The sequence below is a fragment of the Schistocerca americana genome, chromosome 6 (genome assembly GCF_021461395.2).
Source record: "Schistocerca americana isolate TAMUIC-IGC-003095 chromosome 6, iqSchAmer2.1, whole genome shotgun sequence".
In the NCBI taxonomy this organism is placed as follows: domain Eukaryota; kingdom Metazoa; phylum Arthropoda; class Insecta; order Orthoptera; family Acrididae; genus Schistocerca; species Schistocerca americana.
The window spans coordinates 348,707,578-348,733,092 of NC_060124.1; the positions used below are offsets into that span (position 1 = coordinate 348,707,578).

General features: G+C 41.4%; 1 protein-coding gene across 2 annotated transcripts in view; it reads right to left on the reverse strand.

The window, feature by feature from the left end:
- The window catches only part of LOC124619279 (trafficking protein particle complex subunit 12), a 140,717-nt gene that overhangs the window by 114,683 nt on the left and 519 nt on the right, over positions 1–25,515 (reverse strand). For both annotated transcript variants that reach the window (XM_047145548.1, XM_047145549.1), the window contains exons 2-3: positions 24,702–25,512; positions 4,352–4,471 (exon numbers count right to left, since the gene is read on the reverse strand). In XM_047145548.1, the coding sequence (XP_047001504.1) occupies positions 4,352–4,471; positions 24,702–25,505 (924 nt within the window). In that variant the 5' untranslated portion in view covers positions 25,506–25,512. The remainder of the gene's footprint in view (positions 1–4,351; positions 4,472–24,701; positions 25,513–25,515) is intronic.

Sequence of the window (25,515 nt, forward strand, 5' to 3'; positions counted from 1 at the left end):
GCCACTATTGATGTTCCATGAGTAAAGACAATCGAGACATCGCTGAAGATGAGTCAGATCCATGGAGAACTGCAACAGATGGCAAAATCATCAATGACAAGTGAGCCCTGATGCCCAGTGGTAAACAGGTCAGTATAGGATTAAAGGTGATAACAAAGTGGACGACGCTCGAGCCTTGGGGCATACCATTTTCCTGGATAAAGGTGTGTGACAAGGCAGAACCCACACATACTTTGAAAACTCAGTCTTTCAAAAATTCCTGAAGGAAAGGGGGCTTGCGGCCATGAAGCCCCACGTGTAGAAAGTACAGAGTATATCAGCTCTCCAGCAGGTGTCGTAGGCTTTCTCCGATCAAAAAACACAGCCACAGTCTGGGATTTTCACAGAAGACCATTCAAGACATGGGTGGGTAAAGTGACAAGATGGTCAATTGCAGAATGGCATGCTCTAAATCCACACTCTGCAGTGTTTAGTAAATTGTGAGACTCAAGCCACCATACCAGCCGGACATGAATCATATGTTCCATCACCTTGCAAACACAGCTGGTGAGAGAAATGGGGCAGTAGCTAGAAGGAAGATGTTTGTCCTTATCGAGCTTATGTATAGGTATGACAGTGGCTTCACACCTGAGTATGGAAAACATGCCCTCTGCCAGATGCAGTTGTACGGGCGAAGGAGAAAGTGCTTGCCCGCGCAAGAGAAAAGTGCTGAGCTCTGTCTGGTCATGGGGCAGAGGATTGGGATAAAGTGAGAGCATGATTTAGCTCCCTCATAGTAAAGGCAGCATTGTAGCACTCACCATTCTGAGAAAAGGAGGGTATCATCCAAGCCTCCTCCGCTCGTTTCCAATGGAGGAAGCCAGGGTGATAGTGGGAGGAGCTCAAAATCTCCACAAAATGGAGGCACAAGGTGTTGGAGAAAGCAGTAGGGCCCACTATGACATCATCTGCTTTTTTCGGGTCAGAAATTTTGGAATGGATCTCGATCCCAGAGACCCGTCGGAGGTTGGCCCACAGGGCGGAAGAGGCAGTGGAACTGTTAAAAGAACTAGTAAATGAAATCAAGCTAGCTTTTTTGCTATCCCGAAGAACACAACGACACTGTGCACGCAACTGTTTGTAATGAATGCTGTTTGCCATCTTAGGATGATGGTTAAAAATGCAGAGAGCATGTCTCCGTGCTTGAACTGCTTCGCAGCACACCTCAGTCCACCAAGGGAGTGGGACACAGTGAGGTAAAGAGGAAGTGCGAGGAATGGAACAGTTTGCAGCTCTAAGGCTAACATTTGTAAGGTATTCGGCATGATCATCACAAATGGGGAAATGTTGTTTGTCAAAGGTCACCAGAGAGGATTAAAGCCTCCAGTTAGCCTTATTAAGCTGCCACCTGGGTGTACATGGAGGTGAGGTAGGGCTCAGCAAATGGATAGCATACGGGAAATGGTCGCTCGAGTACGTGTGAGATGTTGAATGATGGAGGGATGTAAATGGTACAAAGGAAAAAGAACAAGCGAGAAAGGAAAATGTGGACTGCAACAGCTTGGAGCCGGGTAGTCAGGGAGATGGGTTGAGTATGATCATCATTCCGGATGAGCACCTTGACTCCCCCATCAGATGGAATGCTGTCCTCGGAGGGGGGGGGGGGGGGGGGGTGAAAGGTCAAAGCAGTCTGGGAAGAAATGTGAGAGCTCAGAGCGGTTGTGAGAACGCAATTTTGTTTCCTTTATTCCTGGAGGCAGAGTACAAGGAGACACTATGATTCAAAGAGCAGCTGTAAGTCTCCTTTGCTGGATCAAAGGACGTGAACATTCAATTGGAGGGCAGTCATTATGAGGGGAAAAAATGAAAGGGTGTCACCATGGCAGATGCCGAATACCAGCCTTTGAAGACTCACTGCCAAAGGCCACAGGGGATGGAGGATCCTTCTCCATGAGGTCTACAGAGGCATAGGCATTCTCCTTCTGTTGGTCTGTGGAGTTCAGGGCAGAAAAACAGTCAGTGGTGTGCACTGGCAACATGGAGGTCGGCCGGGTGAGAGTATCACGTGGTGACACCGTCGAAGAAGATCTCAGAGTCAGCAAAGGAGAAGACAGTTTCCTTTTGACTTCCTGGAGCCTTTACAGTTGGCAAAGGAAGACTCAGATGTTTGTTGGCTTGAGGGATGTAGTAAGACTTCACAGGAGTATTCCTTCTGTCCTTTCGGGCCTGCCAGTTATGTAGAGGATGACTTCACACAGTGAGGCGGAAGTTTGATGGCTTGTTGAACAGCTGGAGGAGGAGATGGGAATGCTACCATGAAGCTGGGCGATGTCACAACCGTGGTGCTAAATTTGAGGTTGCATGTCTGCTTGACAACGTCTTTCATGGTGCAAGACGTAGCAAGAACAGTACTGTAGGTGTGAGATGGTAGATTGCAGTGTTTCTGACCACACAACCCGATAATTGAGATACATAGGACAATCTTGGGAAAAGGTGGCATGGTCACCATTGCAGTTGATACAGGGGGGAGACGGAGGCAGGCAATCGCCCTTGGGAGCATCCCTACCACTGGTTACACACTTGACCGGGAGGGAGTCAGCAGGACTCTCGGATGTGGCTGTAACCATGGCCCTGGTAGCAGAGCATCACGTTTGGAATGTATGGTCATACTGTGATAACTTCATAGCCTTCTTTGATCTTTGACAGTAGCACCACTCTATCAAAAGTGATAAAAAGAGTGCACTAAGGATGCATTTACTTTTTTCACCACACGATGGACTCCAGTGACACCCTGCTCAGAGAGGTACAGGTGGATTTCTGCCTCGGTCAGACATCGAGCAGCCGACTGTAAATAACACCACAGGTAGAATTCAGCATTTCATGGGCTTCGACACCAACAGGATAGCTGTGAAGGAGCGAAGCTACAAGCAGCACACAAAAGCCGATTCTCACACAGTAAACAACCAAATCCAAACACAAACTGCCATTTGTGGAAACGATTAAACTTAAGTTGTAATGTTACCAACATGGTCACTTGACTAGAATAGAAATGAGGCACTGAAACCCTTATAGGCCTAAATCACACCATTCTTGACCCCACATTTAAGTGAATATCAGAGAAACCAGTGATACAGCTTTACATGAATTTTCATAAATACAATGTGGGCCTACAGCACAGATCAACAGATTTCAGAAGCACGAATAACTACTACAATCCCACAATCGACAGTGATATGCTTTGGGCCCTTATGATTTTCAGATTATTGTATGATGAAGTTCATAACTTAATATACTATAACTCACTCAGAAACCCACAAAATATGTTTACTGTCAGTACAACTTAAACATATACTGACATCCAATCTAATTTTACTATATATAACTGAATTAGCATATCTGAGGAGTGTGCTATCATCAAGGAGGATTTATGGCGACCGAATGGGGATAAAAGTGTGCTGCTGTGTGCTGCACCTGGTGGCCCTGATTTAAACTTCTAGTTGAGTGGCAAGGACTAGCTGTATACATCGTGAACTGTGCACATTGTTTATCAAATCTATGTGTATTTGGCACGTAAGGCAATTACGTCATGCAAGTTGCACATGCGCAAAAGATCCTTAAAACGTGCACAACTGAAGGTGTGCTTGTAACCCTGATGGCAAGTTTCATGGAGTCTAGAGGAGCAGTAGCACGGTAGATTGAAGTGCCGAATCTTTCAGATTGCAGCACGTACATGACATTTAAAATATACAAAGAAAAATAACCAATAAATCTGCAATCCGCAAAGCATCAAAAGTCAGGGTGTTCATGCACTCTCGTGCTCTTACACAGCAGCCGCCAGTGGTTAGGGCATCTGAACTAGCCTGTTGCACTTTCATACAATACACACTGCAACAGGCTCAAACAAAGCTGTCGCCACTCACTGCTCTACTACAACTGACCTTATGCTATCAGCTTCACACAGGACAGGACAGCACAGCACACATGCCATCTGATCCACATCTTCATGTTACAACAGTCTTTTCACTACTTTTTATACAATCCTCGTATATATATGTGAATGATTTGCCTCTCTGATCCACAGCTGGCTATTCAGATTCTTGCATATTGTACAAAAAAGACAACAAGAAATGAAGTCATAGTTTAAAGTCGCAAAGCTAAGTGTGAAAAATTAGAGAATAACAGTTTAAGGAAATCATGCTAGGAGAGATGACAGTAAAAAGTGCAAAGACAAATGGAGTGTAATAATTATCCGAGGACCTGGACTGAGGCACCACTCAAATCTTAGAATACATCAAGTAACAGCTGTCTTTGATATAAATATGTCTTCTATGTTATGCTCCCACCAATTATTAGTATTTCTAAGTGGACTCACCTGAATAAGTTCACGGAGGCCACGATCATCTTGTGTGACATCACTTGCTGTGAGAACATTCCTTTTGGCAGCTTCAGCTTCTCCCAAATAGTGTGTCACCATTTCAAGAACAGTGTCTGCCTACAATAAAAATAAAATAATAATCACGCAATTTTTAAATCCTGAAGCATAACTGACTTTAACAGTGTGAAAATAATATGGATGGACTTTTTATATTCTAATAGCTCTCAACCTCAATCCCATTAACTCCATTTCATTTGAACACCCATACATCTATTCACATAACATGTTCTGTGGCTCATACCATGAAGAAGAACCTTTTGGTCAAGATAAACATTGCAATTGTCTGCTAATCTTCTAGAAACTGCATTAATAATTATCAGTGAAGTTCTATAACCTTTCTTTGCTTATTAATGCTCAATTTACCTTACTGGAGCTCAATATAACAAAGTAACATTAAAAGGAAAACCACTACTTTGAAACAAATTGCTGCTTTCACAGTTATACTGACTTGTGTTTATCTCATATTACTTGCTTAATATCTGCATGACTATGATTATCACAGTACAAGTGCCACAGTATCTAAGAGCCGTAAGAATCTAAGATTGTTTACATACATACAGCTACGTGCTATGCATCCAACAGGAATCTTTAATTCTTGCTTGTAATATTCACACCTGTCAGAACCAATTGCCTTTGGGATTTTAATTATTATGTGCTTGTAGATGACACATTTTTAATTTTCATTTGATTATGAAGTGATACTCAGTTTCCTGCTTTGTGTCTGACGAGAGCTTGTATAACACTTTTACGTGAGAATACTTTATCCTGCTTGTAACCCAACACAAAAATGGCAACGTCTACATGTAAATCTGCTCGTAAGTGTATGGACTAGTAACCTTTAACCTGAAGTTGAAGATTCAGATGTAATACAGACACAAGATGAATAATTCCATTATATGCGTATACTGAAATTACCCTCTTGTAATAAGCTGATACTGTTACTCACAACATGGTAATGAAAACTCATACCAGTGTTATATGATAATGGAAACATATACCAAAGTTAATACCTTTTTATTTGCACAATTGTAGAATCACTCGAAAATCACTATTCCCATAGCAACCAAAATCAACTGATTATGTAAGAGATACAGATTTTTGTTCAATTATTACAGGCAAATAAAGGAACAATTAATACATTCAATAATTTTGTACAGGCTGAGACCCTAGTTCGAAACATTTACTATCTATGTGGAATTATTGTTCCATCTTGGCTTATGCCTTCGTAAACTACAAATAAACTGAATCCGATTTTTTAAAAATTACTATCAAAAACACAATTGTGTTGCAAATCTGTAAAAAATCCAAGCTCTCTGAAGAGACATGTGGAAGATATGCATTTATCAACTTCATATTTATTGTGGTAATTGAAATTCTAGGATGGAAACAATAAAAAAATGAGGAAGGGCTGCCACTCAACTGCAACTTAATCTTCCAGTAAAAATAAGAAGATGATAAGGGAACTGCTTCTGGATATTTGAAGCTGGAATCAATTTATAACAATGGTTCTACAGGAGTTGGGCAAAATATGGAAACAACACAAGAAATGCATGCTTGAAGAAAACTATAGATGCTAGCCAATCGTGCAGGTCATGCTGTTGTATTTGACCATGAACACCACACGTAAACAGTCCTCAATAAGCTGCAAGTGTCAGTCATGGTCAGAATAGTGTTCTGTGTGGTTGTGAATACATTATGTTGAAGCTAACTGAATTTGAAAATGGGCAAATCGTTGGTTCTTAAATGGTGGGTGGTACCGTAATCAATGCAGCCAGAGTGAGTGATACTTCAAGGGACATCGTATCAAAGATTTTTACTGCAAACAGGAAAAGCAGAAAAACATCATCCACTAAGTCAAAATGTGGATGTACGCATGTTGAGTAATCATGACGGATGGTCATTATAGAAGACTGTGATGAAAAATAAGAGGACGAAAACTGCAAAAGTCACTGCAGAACTGAATGTCACACTCACAAACCCATCAGCACCAAAACAACATGAAGGAAGCTCCATAAGCAGGAATTTAAAAAGTGAGCTGGAATTCCAAAACTACTCATCAGTGACGCAGCTGTTCACACAGCTTGCATCGTCTAGCACTAATTTTGTGTACATGAGGATGAACTGTCACATCTTCCCTGGCCACCCTCAGTCACCAGATCTCGGTATTATTGAGCCTCTGTAGTCTACTTTGGTGAGAATGGTACGTGACTGCTATCTACATCCGCCACTGTTACCTGAACTCACCACTATAGTACAAGATTCCCTTGAAAACCAAACTGGACCTAGATGACTGGGAGCTGTTCTGAGTGCTGACTGTTTTCCTGCACTGTATTAGGCATGATAATGTGTTATTTTTTTGGTGTTTCCATATTTTTGTCCAGTACCTGTATCTAAGTTTTCAGAAAGCGATACACACAGTAACATGAATTTGAAAATTAAACTAGTCATGCAGTAATACGAGTACTATCCAAGTAGCTGTGGAAGAATATATATTGTAGTAATCATATCCTTGCTTGACACTGTGGATGCTGCATACCTGCACAACAACGTATCCTGTGTGCTATTGTGTGACAGTAATCATCTCAGCACACTCCTGACACCCACTCCTTGACCATTTTGACCAACCACATTATGATTCGTAATCATTACTCGACTGAGGATCAAATCTACAAATAAATCCACAGTATTGCCAAGGGCACTCACACGGCACCTTAAAAAGTCGAAGCCAACATACCGGTATTTATGCGCTACCTGTCAACTCAACACCTTCAGTTTCACTGATGTTACTTCTGTGATATGAACTCGCAGGAAAAAGTTTCTCCTCTGTTTTTTAGAACCTCAACACCATCAAGTCTCAAAATTTGCTTTATCTTGACCTTCAACTAAATGGGCTACATTCATTGTTGTTGCTATCGAAATCTCAAATGCTTCTATAAAAACTTTGTCCATATCAAACACATCAAGCTAAAACACTGACTCAGTTTCAATATTAGCAAAATATGTCTAATACCTTCCAAAAGCCTTTACAGACAATGGCCTGTCTAGTTATTCCAGAAACAGATTTTCTGTGCCTTTTCTTCCCATGACACCAACAACCTTTCTTTCAGCAGTGTGGATTATTGACAGAGCAGTACTTCCTTTATCACACAGGCCTATGGAAACACAATCAGCATCCTTTGCAATGGGGTCTGACCAAATATAATTACCAGCAGAGACACAGATTATTATGTCCAAATCAAATCTCCAAAGGTATACATATTATTCCATCACCCACCTTAACTTGGCAATATTCCATTTATATGTCTTCCCTGCTCTCTGTCCTGCACCTCATAATTTTGCTGTGGGTGAGCAGGTGCAAGACCTGTCCCATATATCCTACCACCATCTCCTGCTGCAGTCCAGTGATCTTCATTCACTATCCAAACAAAGATAGAGTCATGTGTGAAAGCTGTGCTGCAATTACTTTGCAGGGTTGTATGTGAGTGTGATGACTAACCATCTGCTTATCCATAAACTGAGGACACCCATAAACACTGACACATTATTGCTGAGAAGCTCAACCGTTACAAATATGTGTAACACACACGCTCAATATAACGGTCCACATTTCTGAGGCATTTCATCAACTTGTGAAAAGAATGTGGTAGCCACTCACATTAAAAAAATTAAGATCATCCTTTACAGACTCTAAAAGGGCCTTAATCTAAAATGATGGTAGAAAAACACATTTCACTTAATCTTTCCACAGAACATGACCAATTCTGTTGGAAAAACTTTGTAAGACAGGCTCTAGACTTCGGAGCCACCTCATTGCTTTCATCACTCACCTGATTTATGGTTGGTTGATAGTGCAAAGTGCATCTGACCTGTCTTTCACTATAAACATTCCCGTGAAAGGTGACTTTGAGGTGGGCTAACTCAGCTGTCAAACTTTCAAAAGTGCATTCAATGAACCATCCCTTGAGCCAGATGGTGACGACTATCAGCCTGAAGATACCAATAAGCAGGAGTTTGCTTCCTGTAAATGATGTCCCAAAGTATCCTCAGTCTTCCTGCTAACCAACACAGAAAGAAAGGCAACCATCCCTCTTCACCACCACCGTGAAGTGAATATTTGAGTGGACTGAATTCAGATATTCTAAAAAGCCATTTAAATTATCGTGTTCATGATACCAAACAATAAAACTATTGTCTACATACCGCAAAAAGGGCACAGGTTTCAACTAATACGCCACTGTCAGGTGTACCTGTTGATGTTACAATTAATATAGCTTACTTGTGTCTATAACATCAAAAACATTCAATTCTTGACAAAATAATTTAATTGGATAAATAAAAATCTACTCACCAAGCGGTGGCATAACACACACATAAAACAAGGTCGTGACTTAGCAAGGTTTCGGGTTCAGTGGTTCCTTCTTCAGGCAGAAAGGGTGAAGGAAAAGGATTGGAGGGGTCTAGGAAAAGCGGTAGATTTTGGGAAAGTCACCCAGAATTGCTGTTCAGGAAGTCTCCCCTGACCTGTGGTTCTGGGTGAATTTCCTGAAATCTACCCCTTTTCCTAGACCTCTCTAGTTATTTTCCTCACCTCTCTTCCTTCCCCTTCAACATATCTGCCTGAAGGAGAACTTATTGGCTCCAAAAGCTTGCCTAATTACAACCTTCATTTATATATGTGTTCTGCCACTACTTGGTGAGTAATTTTTTATCTGTCAAATTAAATTACCTGTGCCTATGTATCTTACGCATAAAGCTGTTTTACATACTGTCTGAAACAAGGTTGTAGTGAAGAAATACGACCATCAGAAGCTAAATAAAATATTTTGCAGCTAACTGGCAACCAATTTACACAAAAATATCATATTTTGACCTCATATATGCTGTGGGCCCAGCAAAGAAGAAATCATTGAACTTATCAAATGTTTTATCTTCCATTGCTGGAGACATCTCTAGCATTTGAAGGCAAAATAGAGAATTGTGACTTGGACCATGCCTAAAACAAAACTCATCAATAACACTTTTTATATAATTAGTCACGATAAGCTACTTAAGTAGATAGATAATTAGAGGACAGCACATGACTGAATGAGATCCCACTTCCAGAAAACAAAAAACATGAAGAATGTTGTTGTTGTTGTTGTTGTTGTGTTCTTCAGTCCTGAGACTGGTTTGATGCAGCTCTCCATGCTACTCTATCCTGTGCAAGCTTCTTCATCTCCCAGTACCTACTGCAACCTACATCCTTCTGAATCTGCTTGGTGTATTCATCTCTTGGTCTCCCTCTACGATTTTTACCCTCCACGCTGCCCTCCAATACTAAATTGGTGATCCCTTGATGCCTCAGAAGATGTCTTACCAACCGATCCCTTCTTCTAGTCAAGTTGTGCCACAAACTTCTCTTCTCTCCAATCCTATTCAACACCTCCTCATTAGTTATGTGATCTACCCATCTAATCTTAAGTATTCTTCAGTAGCACCACATTTCGAAAGCTTCTATTCTCTTCTTGTCCAAACTATTTATCGTCCATGTATCACTTCCATACATGGCTACACTCCATACAAATACTTTCAGAAACGGCTTCCTGACACTTAAATCTATACTCGTTAACAAATTTCTCTTCTTCAGAAATGCTTTCCTTCTCATTGCCAGTCTACATTTTATATCCTCTCTACTTCGACCATCATCAGTTATTTTGCTCCCCAAATAGTAAACCACCTTTACTACTTCAAGTGTCTCAGTTCCTAATCTAATACCCTCAGCATCACCAGATTTAATTTGACTACATTCCATTACCCTCGTTTTGCTTTTGTTGATGTTCATCTTATATCCTCCTTTCAAGACACTATCCATTCCGTTCAACTGCTCTTCCAAGTCCTTTGCTGTCTCTGACAGAATTACAATGTCATCGGCGAACCTCAAAGTTTTTATTTCTTCTCCATGGATTTTAACACCTAATCCGAAATTTTCTTTTGTTTCCTTCAGTGCTTGCTCAATATACAGATTGAATAACATCGGGGAGAGTCTACAACCCTGTCTCACTCCCTTCCCAACCACTGCTTCCCTTTCATGCCCCTCAACTCTTATAACTGCCATTTGGTTTCTATACAAATTGTAAATAACCTTTCACTCCCTGTATTTTACCCCCGCCACCTTCAGAATTTGAAAGAGAGTATTCCAGTCAACATTGTCAAAAGCTTTCTCTAAGTCTACAAATGCTAGAAACGTAGGTTTGCCTTTCCTCAATCTAGCTTCTAAGATAAATTGTAGGGCCAGTATTACCTCACATGTTCCAATATTTCTACGGAATCCAGACTGATCTTCCCCGAGGTCGGCTTCTACTAGTTTTTCCATTTGTCTGTAAAGAATTTGTGTTAGTATTTTGCGGTCATGACTTATTAAACTGATAGTTCGGTAATTTTCACACCTGTCAACACCTGCTTTCTTTGGGATTGGAATTATTATATTCTTCTTGAAGTCTGAGGGTATTTCGCCTGTCTCATACATCTTGCTCACCAGATGGTAGAGTTTTGTCAGGACTGGCTCTCCCAAGGCCGTCAGTAGTTCTAATGGAATGTTGTCTACTCCCGGGGCCTTGTTTCGACTCATGTCTTTCAGTGCTCTGTCAAACTCTTCACGCAGTATCATATCTCCCATTTCATCTTCATCTACATCCTCTTCCATTTCCATAATATTGTCCTCAAGAACATCGCCCTTGTATAGACCCTGCTTTCCCTTCTTTGCTTAGAACTGGGTTCCCATCTGAGCTCTTAATATTCATACAAGTGGTTCTCTTTTCTCCAAAGGTCTCTTTAATTTTCCTGTAGGCAGTATCTATCTTACCCCTAGTGAGGTAAGCCTCTACATCCTTACATTTATCCTCTAGCCATCCCTGCCTAGCCATTTCGCACTTCCTGTCGATCACATTTTTGAGACGTTTGTATTCATTGTTGCCTGCTTCATTTACTGCATTTTTATATTTTCTCCTTTCATCAATTAAATTCAATATTTCTTCTGTTACTCAAGGATTTCTACCAGCCCCTGTCTTTTTACCTACTTGATCTTCTGCTGTTTTCACTATTTCATCCCTCAAAGCTACCCATTCTTCTTCTACTGTATTTCTTTCCCCCATTCCTGCCATTTGTTCCCTTACGCTCTCCCTGAAACTCTGTACAACCTCTGGTTTAGTCAGTTTATCCAGGTCCCATCTCCTTAAATTCCCACCTACTTGCAGTTTCTTCAGTTTTAATCTACAGTTCATAACCAATAGATTATGGTCAGAGTCCACACCTGCCCCTGGAAGTGTCTTACAATTTAAAACCTGTTTCCTAAATCTCTGTCTTACCATTATATAATCTATCTGAAACCTGTCAGTATCTCCAGGCTTCTTCCATGTATGCAACCTTCTTTTATGATTCTTGAACCAAGTGTTAGCTATGATTAAGTTGTGCTCTGTGCAAAATTCTACCAGGTGGCTTCCTCTTTCATTTCTTACCCCCAATCCATATTCACCTACTACGTTTCCTTCTCTCCCTTTTCCTACTACCGAATTCCAGTCACCCATAACTATTAAATTTTCGTCTCCCTTCATTATCTGAATAATTTCTTTTATTTCATCACACGTTTCTTCAATTTCTTCGTCATCTGCAGAGCTAGTTGGCTTATAAACTTGTACTACTATAGTAGGAGTGGGCTTCGTGTCTATCTTGGCCACAATAATGCGTTCACTATGCTGTTTGTAGTAGCTTACCCGCATTCCTATTCTTTTATTCATTATTAAACCTACTCCTGCATTACCCCTATTTGACTTTGTATTTATAACCCTGTATTCGCCTGAACAAAAGTCTTGTTCCTCCTGCCACTGAACTTCACTAATTCCCACTATATCTAACTTTAACCTATCCATTTCCCTTTTTACATTTTCTAACCTACCTGCCTGATTAAGGGATCTGACATTCCACACTCCGATCCATAGAATGCCAGTTTTCTTTCTCCTGATAACGACATCCTCCTGAGTAGTCCCCGCCCGGAGGTCCGAATGGGGGACTATTTTACCTCCGGAATATTTTACCCAAGATGACGCCATCATCATTAAGCATACAGTAAAGCTGCATGCCCTCGGGAAAAATTACGGCTGTAGTTTCCCATTGCTTTCAACCGTTCGCAGTACCAGCACAGAGAGGCTGTTTTGGTTAGTGTTACAAGGCCAAATCAGTCAGTCATCCAGACTGTAGCCCCTGCAACTACTGAAAAGGCTGCTGCCCCTCTTCAGGAACCAAGCATTTGTCTGGCCTCTCAACAGATACCCCTCCATTGTGGTTACACCTACGGTATGGCTATCTGTATCACTGAGGCACGCAAGCCTCCCCACCAATGGCAAGGTCCACGGTTCATGGGGGGACATGAAGAATACGACACAGTTAATACCCATCATTCAGCTCTAATAGCAATCATACACAGGTTGTCTCAGGGATCTATACTGGGGTCAATCTTGGTTTTAGTGTATGTAAACAACTTTAAATCCAGGAAGGAATGATAACTATATTATGAAAAGGATAGATTACTACTCACCATATAGGGGAGACATTGAGTCGCAGACTGGCACAACAAAAAGACTACTAAACACGTAAGATTTTGGCCAGAAGGCCTCCTTCTGTAATAGACAACATGTTCAGACACACTCTCACACACACACACACACACACACACACACACACACACACACACACACAAAGCAAATACACCTCACACGCAACTCCTATCTCGCTATCTCTGGCCAGAAGGCACCTGCAACCTGGAGTGGGGTGGGAAAGGGGGAGGGATAGCATGGTAAAGGTGCGAGGAGAAAAGTAAGCACTGTAGGACAAGGCTGCCAGGTGAAGCAATAGGGGGGCTGGGAGGGAGGGGTGGGGGGGTAGGGTTGTAGGTAGGGGTAGAGGGTCGAGGGGAGGGGGGGGGGGGGGGGGGAGAGAAAGGGAGTGAACAGAAAAGGAGATCAGCAGAGAAAGGAGGAAAAACTGCCAGGTGCACTGGCAGAGATTGATGCTCATTGAGGGTGAGTGTATGTGAATTACAAGATGACAGGACAGAGGGGCAGAAACAGTTGGGTGTAAAGCGTAAAAACATTAGTTTACCTTAGGTTGAGGATGGGATGATTTGGGGTGCGGGTTATGTGTTGTAAGAGTAACTCCCATTTGGGCTCTTCAGAGATGGTAGTGGTAGACACAGGTGGCCTGGGTTGTGAAGTAGTCATTGAAATCAAGCATGTTATGTTTAGTTTCAGGTTGTGCCGCAAGGTGATCCACTTTACTCTTGGGCACAGTTTAGCAGTGGCCAATCATCCTGTTGGACAGCTGGTTGGTAGTTATATCAATACAAAAAGCTGTGCAACAATTGCAGCAGAGCTGTCGTCTGACATTGCTGCTTTCACAGGTGCCTGGCCTCTGATGGATAGGATAAGCCTGTGACAGAATTGGAACAGGAAGCGCTGGGTGAGGGTTTTGTTTTGTTTTAGGGTGCAAAACCAACTAAGGTCATGTGCACATAACCTTAGAACACTAATAAAAAAAGAAAGCTAAAAGCGGTTACACATTAAGTCCAACTACAATGGAAGTGGTTAAAAAAAAAGGGCATTCAGTCAGGAAATGGAGAACCATCAAAGGCTGACGACAATGAGGACATAGTAGTGGTGGATCACCATCTAACAAATGACAATGGCTGAAATGACAGTGCCCAATACTCAACCTAGCTAAAATGATCACCTTGCTGCAAAAGGATCGAGAAGTAGTCAGCCAAGTCACTGGGAGAGGTTTAATCCCCCAGAGCTTGTTCCCTTGATGAGAAGATCAGTGGTGATGTCAACAGTGGCAACACAGTGACAATTGGAAGGAATGGAAGAGCCAGTGGGCTAAGATAGGAGCATTGCAGGCTTGGCAGCTGCATCAGCAGCCTCAATTTCCATCAGACCGACATGACCAGGAACCCACAAAAACATCACAGCAACTCCCTCAAGAGTGAGCAAGTGGAAGCTTTCTTGGACCCATTGCATTCAGGGGTGGAATGTGTACAGCACACAGAGGGTCTGAAGGGCACTGAGAGAATCAGAGCGTTTGACACAATTAAAAAGCCTTTGTTGGTGAATGTGCTGCATGGCCTAATAGAGGATGAACAGCTCTGCCATAAATATTGATCAGTGTTCTGGAAGCCAATAATGAAAATCATTGCTGCCAATGATGTAGGCACACCCGACACCACTGACAGTCTTACGGCTGTCAGTGTACATGAAGGTACTATCACTCAGCTGTGTGCGTAGGTCGACAAACTCACAGCAGTAGATTGAGCCCAGACTAATTTCCTTAGGAAGTGAATGAAGTCCAAGATGAACACGGGCTGCCACACACACTCAAGGTGGAGAAGGGCTCATAGGAACGTGGCAGGTATTGTGAAGTTAAGATGCCGGAGCAAAGGCCAAAAGCGAACCCCGGGAGGTAACAGAGAAGGACGTGTCCCATACTGGTGGTTATGGGAGTCATCGAGGGAGACACAGGTTGGGAATGGCACACAAACTGCATGCATATCCACTGAGGAGAACATCACACTGGTATGACAGTGGTAGTTTGGCTGCTTCTGCATACAGACTCTCAGCTGCACTAGTGTAAAAGGCGCCCGTAGCCAAACAGATTTCACGATGGTGGACTGTATTAACATGGCATAAGATGGATGGATGTGCAGATGCGTAAATGAAACACCCACAGCCTAGTTTTGAAAGGACAAGTGATCAATACAAACAGAGGAGGGTGGTCTGATCTGCTCCCCAGGAAGTACCGCTTACGACACATAGGACCCTGACGGACTGGACACAGCATGTGGCCAGGTAATACATGTGGTAGGACCAAGAAAGTTTTCTGCCATGCATGAGCCCCAGGAATTTCATAGTTTCAGCGAACAAAGAGCAACAAGCCCAAGATGTAAAGACGGTGGAAGAAAGTCATTGCACTGCCAGAAATTCATACAAATAGTTTTATCAGTGCAGAAGTGACAGCCAATAGTGATGCTCCATGAGTAAACACAACTGATACATCGCTGAAGATGCCACTCAAGGAGACGTGTCCATGGGGAACCGCAATAGATCACAAAGTCGTCAACAAAAAGGGAGACATCGAGATGCCCGACGGAAGACAGGCCATAATAGGGTTAATGGCTATAGCAACGAAGATGACATTCAGGATGGAGCCCCGAGGTACCCTGTTTTCCTGGATGAAGGTGTCTGATAGGGCCAACCCACACGTATCTTGAAAACTTGGTCTTTTAAAAATCCCTGAAGGAAATACGACAGGTGGTCACGAAAACTCCACGTGTAGAGTATGGAGGATTCGAGTCCTCTGGAAGGTGTTGGAAGCTTTCTCCAGATCAAAAAACACAGCCACAGTCTGGTATTTCTGCGGAAAACGATTCATGACACGTGTTGACAAAGTAATGAAATGGCCAACTACAGAAAAGCGTACTCGAAATGCACGTTGTGCAGTAGATAGTACACTGTGAGATTCGAGCCAACATACCAACCAGCCACGAATCATACACTCCACCACCCTGCAAAAACAGCTCATGTAGCTAACACTTCATTCAAGAATCATGAAAGAAGGTTATATACATGGAAGAAGCCTGGAGATACTGGAAGGTCTCAGATAGATTATATAATGGTAAGACAGAGATTCAGGCACCAGGTTTAAATTGTAAGACATTTCCAGGGGCATATGTGGACTCTGACCACAACCTATTGGTTATGAAGTGTAGAATAAAACTGAAGAAACTGCAAAAAGGTGGGAATTTAAGGAGATGGGACCTGGATAAACTGACTAAACCAGAGTTTGTACAGAGTTTCAGGGAGAGCATAAGGGAACAATTGACAAGAATGGGGGAAAGAAGTACAGTAGAAGAAGAATGGGTAGCTCTTAGGGATGAAGTAGTGAAGGAAGCAGAGGATCAAGTAGGTAAAAAGACAGGGGCTGGTAGAAATCCTTGGGTAACAGAAGAAATATTGAATTTAATTGATGAAAGGAGAAAATATAAAAATGCAGTAAATGAAGCAGGCAAAAAGGAATACAAACGTCTCAAAAATGAGATCGACAGGAAGTGCGAAATGGCTAGGCAGGGATGGCTAGAGGACAAATGTAAGGATGTAGAGGCTTATCTCACTAGGGGTAAGATAGATACTGCCTACAGGAAAATTAAAGAGACCTTTGGAGAGAAGAGAACCACTTGTATGAATATCAAGAGCTCAGATGGCAACCCAGTTCTAAGCAAAGAAGGGAAGGCAGAAAGGTGGAAGGAGTATATAGAGGGTTTATACAAGGGCGATGTACTTGAGGACAATATTATGGAAATGGAAGAGGATGTAGATGAAGACGAAATGGGAGATAAGATACTGCGTGAAGAGTTTGACAGAGCACTGAAATACCTGAGTCGAAACAAGGCCCCGGGAGTAGACAACATTCCATTAGAACTACTGATGGCCTTGGCACTTCATATGTCACGGTTCCTTGTTCGATACGTCTAGGTTGGGCATGCGCGAGATTGTGTTGTTGATGTACTAGTTTTGTTATAAATCCTCTCATAGTTTTTGCATGCATGAGACTGGTGTAAGTGAGAGGAGTGTGCTTCACTGGTTTTTATTTTGTCGTGAAATATGTTCTGAGTTTATTAAGTACAGGGGTAAGTTGGGTGGGCCTAGGGTTGCGATGGAGGTGGACGAGTCGCAGTTTGGGAAAAGGAAATATGGGAGGGGTGGTTGGTCTCTGGGTGTGAGGGGCTGTTGTACCGGGAGGTGGGTGTTCGGAATGTGTTTTTAGGGTTGTGGAGGGCAGTCTAAGAGGGAATAAGTTGGGTTGATTGAGTTTATAGAACCAGGTTCTACTGTAGTTTCTGATGCTTTTTCTTCTTATAGGGGGTTGGGTGAGAGGGGGTACAATCATTTAGTAGTGAACCATACTTTGGAGTTTAAAAATTATGAGACAGAGGCTTGTACTAATACCATAGAGGGGATGTGTGGGACCATTAAGTCATTTCTTGGGAGGGGGAAGAGGTGCTCTTCTAACCTTCAGTCTCATTTAGATGAGTACTGTTGGTGGAAGAGCGTCCCTGAGGGTTTTTGTTTTTTCTTTTTTTCGGGTTTTTTTAAGGGCTATCAGTAAGATGTACAGGCCAAAGGCGGGTGGTTGGGGTGGTTTGTGTGGGTGGGTGGCTGCAGCTCGGGGGGGGGGGGGGGGGGGTTAGTTGTTGGTAGTGTTTGTGAAAGGGGGAGGGAGGGAGGAATGTGTTGGTTTGTGATTTAGTTTTTGTTGAGTTGTAGTGTGCGATTTAGATTTGTTTACTTGGTGTTTGTTTTTTGTTTATGGGTATTTTATTTTGGGGTGAGGGGGGAGGTTGGGTTGGGGGATGGGGTGTGGGTGGGTTGGGTCTTTCTTTTGGTTGTGTATTTTTTCGTTGGTGTGTCGGTGTGTGTATGTATGGATGTGTGTGTTTGTGGCTGGGTGTGTGCCTGTGTGTGATTGTGGTGGCTGACCTAGGTTGTGGCGCCGCAACTTTGTTGTGGTAAGTTTTTATTTTCCTTGTTTTTAGTGTATTTGTTGGGTGTTGTTGTGGCTGGTGGAGTGGTTCTGAGTTGTGTGGTTTGTTGCATTGGTGCTTTGGTATTGTGTGTTGGTTTGTAGGTATGTAGTTGAAGGGAAGTTTTAAATTCCAATTTGTGGTCGTATCTGTGGGTTTCTTTGGTATTGGGAGTCGCTGTTGACCTATGTGGGTGAAGGGAACTGTTCGATTCCAATGGTTGGTTGTGGCTGCTCCGGTATCAGGGTTTCTGTTGCGTTATATAGGTCAAGGGAAGTGTTTGATTCTAATGTGTGGTTATGGCTTAGGGGGTTCCGGTATCAGGAGTTGCTGTTGAGCTATATAGGTCAAGGGAAGTGCTCGATTCCAATTTGTGGGATTGGCAGCTTCTGTTGAGCTATATAGGTCAAGGGAAGTGTCTGATTCCAAAGTTTTGTGTTGTCTGTTTATTCAGTCATTTTGTGTGGTTTGGTATGGTGGTGTGTGTCTGAATTTGTTTATATTTACTTTGTCCCCACCCAAAAACCCCCAATTTCCCAAGCTTGTCCCATTACCAGAACGAGATTTTCACTCTGCAGTGGAGTGTGCGCTGATATGAAACTTCCTGGCAGATTAAAACTGTGTGCCGGACCGAGACTCGAACTTGGGACCTTCGCCTTTTGTGGGTAAGTGCTCTACCGACTGAGCTACCCAAGCATGACTCTCACCCCATCCTCGCAGCTTTAATTCTGCCAGTACCTCGTCTCCTACCTTCCAAACTTTACAGAAGCTCTCCTGTCCCGTTAGTTTCATTAGGTTTTTTGTGGAATGTGTGTGTGTTGGTTTTTCAATGTATTTTTGTGTTTGTTGTCATTTTTACATAATGACGTCATAGGCACCATATTGGAGTCGTAATGTATGGTCATTTCTGTCATGTTTGTGATGTCATGGGTCAAAGCAGACAGGTGGAATCAGACACTTCCGTATTTTGCAGAATCTAAGTAACTCTCTGTATGCTGTTCTGCACTGCTAGAAAGGACATTGTTCTTCCAGTAGTGCTCTCTGAGCTTCAGTTTACTGACAAACTATACCTCTCCAGCATTTTCTGTCCATGTCTCTTGTGTGAGAAGACAAAATAAGCTGGAGCTGTCAACAGTCTACCACAGTGAAGAGCCTGCTCAGTGTGTAACATGTTGTCAATATGTATTTGTCAATGCTGATTTTGTTGTCTCCACTATCACTCTCTAGAACACTTTTCATGGCATGAAGGGCATCAAATGCATTGCCCCTTCCTCAGCTCTTTCAACACTCAAGATGCTAAGAGGTTTAAATTGTCTCCCTCTGCAAGAGAAGGTTACCTAGGTGTTTTAGAACTTCTGATATTTCAACATAATCCAAGCAATGTGCTGCAGCAGATTACTGTCCTAACTTGAAAATGATCAGTCCCATTCCATCACACACATCCACACCCATCTTAAAAGAAATACTGTGGATGTGTGGTAAGTGGCTGGACTCTGTTCAGGCCACTCTGCAAGTGCCAGCAATTCCTGAACGGAAAAGATATATGTATTCTACCAGCAACACATTTAATGGTGAGAGATGAGCAGTAATTTTCTGGTCATTCATTACCTCACCACATGGCTTTAAGGTACACTGTCAATGATAGACAGCAGCAATGTGCCACACTTACCAATACAATCCCTTTCCCACTAACACTACATAGGTCACTGACAAATTTACAATCACAAATTAAACACCTCTCAGTCACTGTTTACAGGAATATATTTTACATAGAAGTTCACTTAACAATTGCAAGTAAGTAATCATTTAATGAATTGAAAATGACTCCACTATAAATTAACACATGCTCCAGTGAGGTTATTAATTTGTCTGCTCACATAACAGAAATGGACAGGAAATGCGTGGGGAGCAGAGTCAGTCTGTAAATTGAAACTCAACCATTGCTCATCAGAGAAGAATTCTTTCCCATAAAAACACTGCATCTGCCTTACAAGATGATTAAGAATAAATTTACCTTGTAGCATAGTAGAATAGTGTGCAGATATTTATGCAGATTTTGTCCATATGCAACACTTGGGTTAGCATGATTAGTAGCTCATACCTGTATTCAATGTAGTGTTAACACACTTTGTGGAAAATAAACATCACTTGGGCATGTCTGTGCATTTTGTCACCAGCGATTCATAATGCGCACTGTGGAGGGTTGATGTAACTTCATGAAACACCATGTAGTTGCTTCCTGTCACACAGTAAGGATTACGGAAGTGTCCGATTCTTCCCAGTCTGCTTTGACCCATCATATGGCGGAAATGGCTATTCTAAGCGTCTCCAATATGGTGTCTGTGATGTGACTACATACAAACGGCAACAAACAGGAAAATACATATAAATAGGACAATAACATCTCCCTCCTAAAATACAATGAAACTAATGGGACAACCATGGGGGGATGATGATGATGATGATGATGATCATGTCCCATACGCCGAGGAGCGTAGGGGACGATGCGGGAGGGGACGACCCCACCACTGTACTAGGCAAGGTCCTAGTGGAGATTGTTTGCCATTGCCTTCCTCCGACTGTAATGGAGATGAATGACGATGATGATGACGATGATGATGATGATGATGATGAAGATGATGAAGATGATGATGAAGATGACACAACAACACCCAGTCATCTCGAGGCAGGAAAATTCCTGACCCCGCCGGGAATCAAACCCAGGATCCCGTGCGCGGTAAGTGAGAACGCTACTGCAAGATCACGAGCTGCAGACATGGGAAATTGGAGGTTTTTGGGAGGGAACAAGGTAAGTATAACAGTAAAAAAAAAAGCACACCATGTTCCCAAAACACACAAAATGACGAACGAAAAAAAAAAAAAAATTACAAAATCTATAGGAATCGGACACTCCCTTTACCTATATAGGTCAAAGAAGCTGGCGAAACCAAAACAACACCAACAGCAAAAACTATGGAAATTGGAATCAGACATTTCCCTTGACCACAGCTGACAATACCAAAACATCCACATCTAAACATAAAACTATGAAAATTGGAATCAGTTATTTCCACTGACCTATACAGGTCAACCATAACTATTGATACGAAAAAAAACAACACCTACAACTATGAAAAACAAAACTAAAACCACAAACCCCAACATCTCAAAAATTCAAAAGTCAAACATCATAAACTCTACACCGTAATGACGTCACACGCCACAACACCCCTACGTTATGGGGTCAGAGCAGATGGGGGAATCGGACGCTTCCATTGACCCACACAGTGGGATGTATGAAGTGTGTCAGCACCTAATTGATCTTCATTTGGATACCTATCAAGTTGGGAAGGGCACAAACACAATCCGGTGACCTACCTCCCCTCACGTTTCTACCCCATAAACCTTCCACCCTATTACATCCCTGAAACACAATTTACCCTTTAATAAATCTCTACTGCACTTGAACGTGGTATGCACTTTTAATTTTTGTTTTTAACCCACTTCGGTTAAAGATAAACATTAATTGTACACTGTTAAAACAATATGTTTATTAACTGCAATTTTTCTATACCCTGCAATGTGGAAACTATTAGTGCAAAAGAAAAAATTGAATAGGATTTTTTTTTTTTTTTTTTGCAGGAAATTTGATTTAATTTAATTTTGTATTGGGAACATTCTCATTAGAGTTATTCAAGGAAGGCATAAAATGGTACCCTTTAAACATCCCCCCACCCCATCCAAATTCTCATATCCCATCAGTCAGACTTTTTTATAGACCAAGATAAGTTTAAGGACATAAATGCTTATCCTGTTGAGAATGGTCTTTCAGATCATGGTGCACAGCTAGTTACAGTACATGACATAGCTCCATGCAGTATATCAAATCAGACTTTCGAAGCAGTGCGTTCAATTAACAATATAAATATTGCAAACTTTAGGGAAAGCCCACAGCAGCTAGACTGGGATGAAGCGTATAAGGAACCCGATGCAAACTTGAAATATAACTTATTTCACGATACATTTTTAAGGGTATTTGAAAATTGTTTTCCCAAGAAAATAGTTAAACATAATTCCAAGAAAACATATAAAAAACCTTGGATAACTAAAGGAATAAGAATATCTTGCAACCGTAAAAGAGAACTGTATCTAACAGCAAGAGGGAGTACTGACCCCGAAATTGTTCAATATAATAAAAACTATTGTGCGGTACTAAGAAAAGTTATTAAAAAGTCCAGAAGCATGTGTATCATGTCCGAGATCAGTAACTCTGATAATAAAATTAAAGCAATTTGGAATATTATTGAAAGGGAAACAGGGCAACCAAGAGCACAGGAAGACTTTAGTGCCATAAAACTGAATGACAAATGTACTAACAAACAATCAGAAATTGAAAATATTTTCAATAATCATTTTTTAAATGTTGGGGAGAAAGAAGTATCTAGAACTTCACTAGAAAAGGCAAGGCTACTAATAGAAGAGGCCATACCTGTGCAGTTTGAAACAACTGTAATCCCACCAACCTCTCCCTCTGAAATCAGTAAAATAATAAACTCACTGAAAAGTAAAAGCTCTTACGGAATTGATGGCATTTCTGGCAAGGTACTTAAAGCTTGTTCCCCACAGATAAGTAGGATTCTCAGCCACATATGTAACAGCTCTTTGGAGCAGGGTGTTTTCCCCAATAGACTGAAATATGCTATTGTAAAACCATTGCATAAAAAGGGAGATACGTCGGATGTCAACAACTACCGCCCAATCTCTCTTCTGACAGCTCTATCAAAAATTTTTGAGAAAGTAATGTATTCAAGAGTAGCCTCCCATATTTGTAAAAATAAAGTACTAACAAAATGTCAGTTTGGTTTTCAGAAAGGCTTTTCAACAGAAAATGCTATTTACGCATTCACTGATCAAATATTAAATGCTCTGAATAACCAGACATCACCCACTGGTATTTTTTGTGATCTCTCAAAGGCCTTTGATTGTGTAAATCATGGAATTCTTTTAGATAAGCTAAATCATTATGGTTCGAGGGGGGCAGTGCACAAATGGTTTAATTCATACTTAACTGGAAGATTGCAGAAAGTTGAAATAAGTGGTTCATGTAATGTTAAAACAACAGCTGATTCCTCAAACTGGGGGGGGGGGGGGGGGGGGGGGCTATCAAGTACGGGGTCCCACAGGGTTCGGTCTAAGGTCCTTTACTGTTCTTAATATACATTAATGACTTACCATTCCACATTGATGAAGATGAAAAGTTAGTTCTTTTTGCTGATGATACAAGTATAATAATAACATCCAAAAACCAAGAGATGTAATTGTAAATGATGTTTTTCACAGAATTATTAAGTGGTTCTCAGCAAACGGACTCTCTTTAAATTTTGATAAAACACAGTATATACAGTTCCGTACAGTAAATGGCACAACTCCAGTAATAAATATAGACTTTGAACAGAAGTCTGTAGCTAAGGTAGAATTTTCAAAATTTTTAGGTATGTCCATTGATGAGAGGTTAAACTAGAAGCAACGCATTGATGGTCTGCTGAAACGTCTGAGTTCAGCTACGTATGCTATTAGGGTTATTGCAAAGTTTGGTGATAAGAATCTCAGTAAATTAGCTTACTATGCCTACTTTCATTCACTACTTTCATATGGCATCATATTCTGGGGTAATTCATCGTTAAGTAGAAAAGTATTCATTGCTCAAAAACATGTAATCAGAATAATTGCTGGAGCCCACCCACGGTCATCCTGCAGACATCTATTTAAGGATCTAAGGATCCTCACAGTAACCTCACAGTATATATATATTCACTTATGAAATTTGTTGTTAATAATCTAACCCAGCTCAAAAGTAATAGCAGTGTGCATAACTATAACACCAGGAGAAAGGATGATCTTCACTATGCAGGGTTAAATCTGACTTTGGCACAGAAAGGGGTAAATTATGCTGCCACAAAAGTCTTTGGTCACTTACCAAGCAGCATCAAAAGCCTGACAGATAGCCAACTAACATTTAAAAATAAATTAAAAGAATTTCTAGATGACAACTTCTAGTCATTGGCTGAATTTTTAGATATAAATTAAGGGGAAAAAAAGCAGCAGCAACAACAACAACAACTTAAACATTAGTGTCATGCAATGTTTTGTGTAATGTAATATTGTGTACAGACATCTTTTATAAACCTGACACGTTCCACATCATTACGAAGTGTCGTATTCATGATCTATGGAACAAGTATTAATCTAATCTAATCTAATCTATTTAGTATGTTGTTCATGGCACTCTCTCCTACCACATTTACAACTATGCAAATGTTTTCCCTAAATTTCCTTTGTTGTCTGGACTAGGCTGGCCAACAAGTTGTTGATCACTTAAAGCTCTTGTGCTGTGCTGTCCCTTGCCTTCTCAGGCAGGACCTCAGTGAATCATTATTCCTCACCACTGATGCCTCCAAACACAGTAATTGTACAGTTTTACCACACAAAGACTGCTGTAGGAGAAGGGTTAAAAATGTGGATGGGGGATAAAGTTACAGAAGAAAATACTCAACTGGAAACGTTGAGAAGGTGACACAATCTTTTTAAGAGATACCTATACGCAGTGTTCATTTTATGATTTTACTGCTTGTTTTAATGTAACCTTACAAAAAATGAAAACATAGTATATATTACATTTCTTACCATTTCATCTTCAAGAACTACCCCTGGCATTGTCAGAAGCTCACGATCAGGGGCATATGTACCAGGTGGTGAAGTTACTGCTGCTATTAGGGCCTTGCGTGTGTGCTCTGTTGGGATCCAAGCATCACGACGCCTGTCTGCTTCACTTGGATGCTGTCCTGGTGGTGATGAAGGTGACAAGAATGAAATATCGTCATCTGTAGTGGCTGTTAAATCTGGAGAAGTCAGTACACTACTAGTTGTGTCACTTGGCATTTCAACAGACAAAATGTGGTTCCCGCTACCACTAACACTACCAAGCATATCAAAAAATGCCTTTGCAGATGAAGGATTAGATGTATCAGCAGCTGGTGACATTTCCTGTGATGCAAAGATCCGACAGACAGTAGGTTCATTTTCTCTTGGCAGTTTCGTTTGAACGGCACCAAACAATGACTGTGACTGATTTGCACCAAACTGTTTCTGTGCCTGACCTGTAAATACTTGAGACTGGCTTGCACTAAACAGGTCCTGTGAACTGGAACTCTCACGAACACTGGTCATCATTGCCGTATTATTTGATGCTCCTGATAGCTGGTCGAAGAAGCTAGTTGCTGGCGACTGCGTTGATTGTGAAAAATACTTACTTAAAGAAGGTTTATCATTTTTATCCGTAGAATTAGTTTGACTGACTTTCTCCGATTCATATCTGACCAAAAAATTTGACACGGCAGTGACATTAGCTTGTTTAAATGCCGGGGAATTCGTAGTGTGATCCACTGATAAAGTAGAAGTTTCAGTTTTTCCGTTTCTGTGAATGTTCATGTTTTATCTG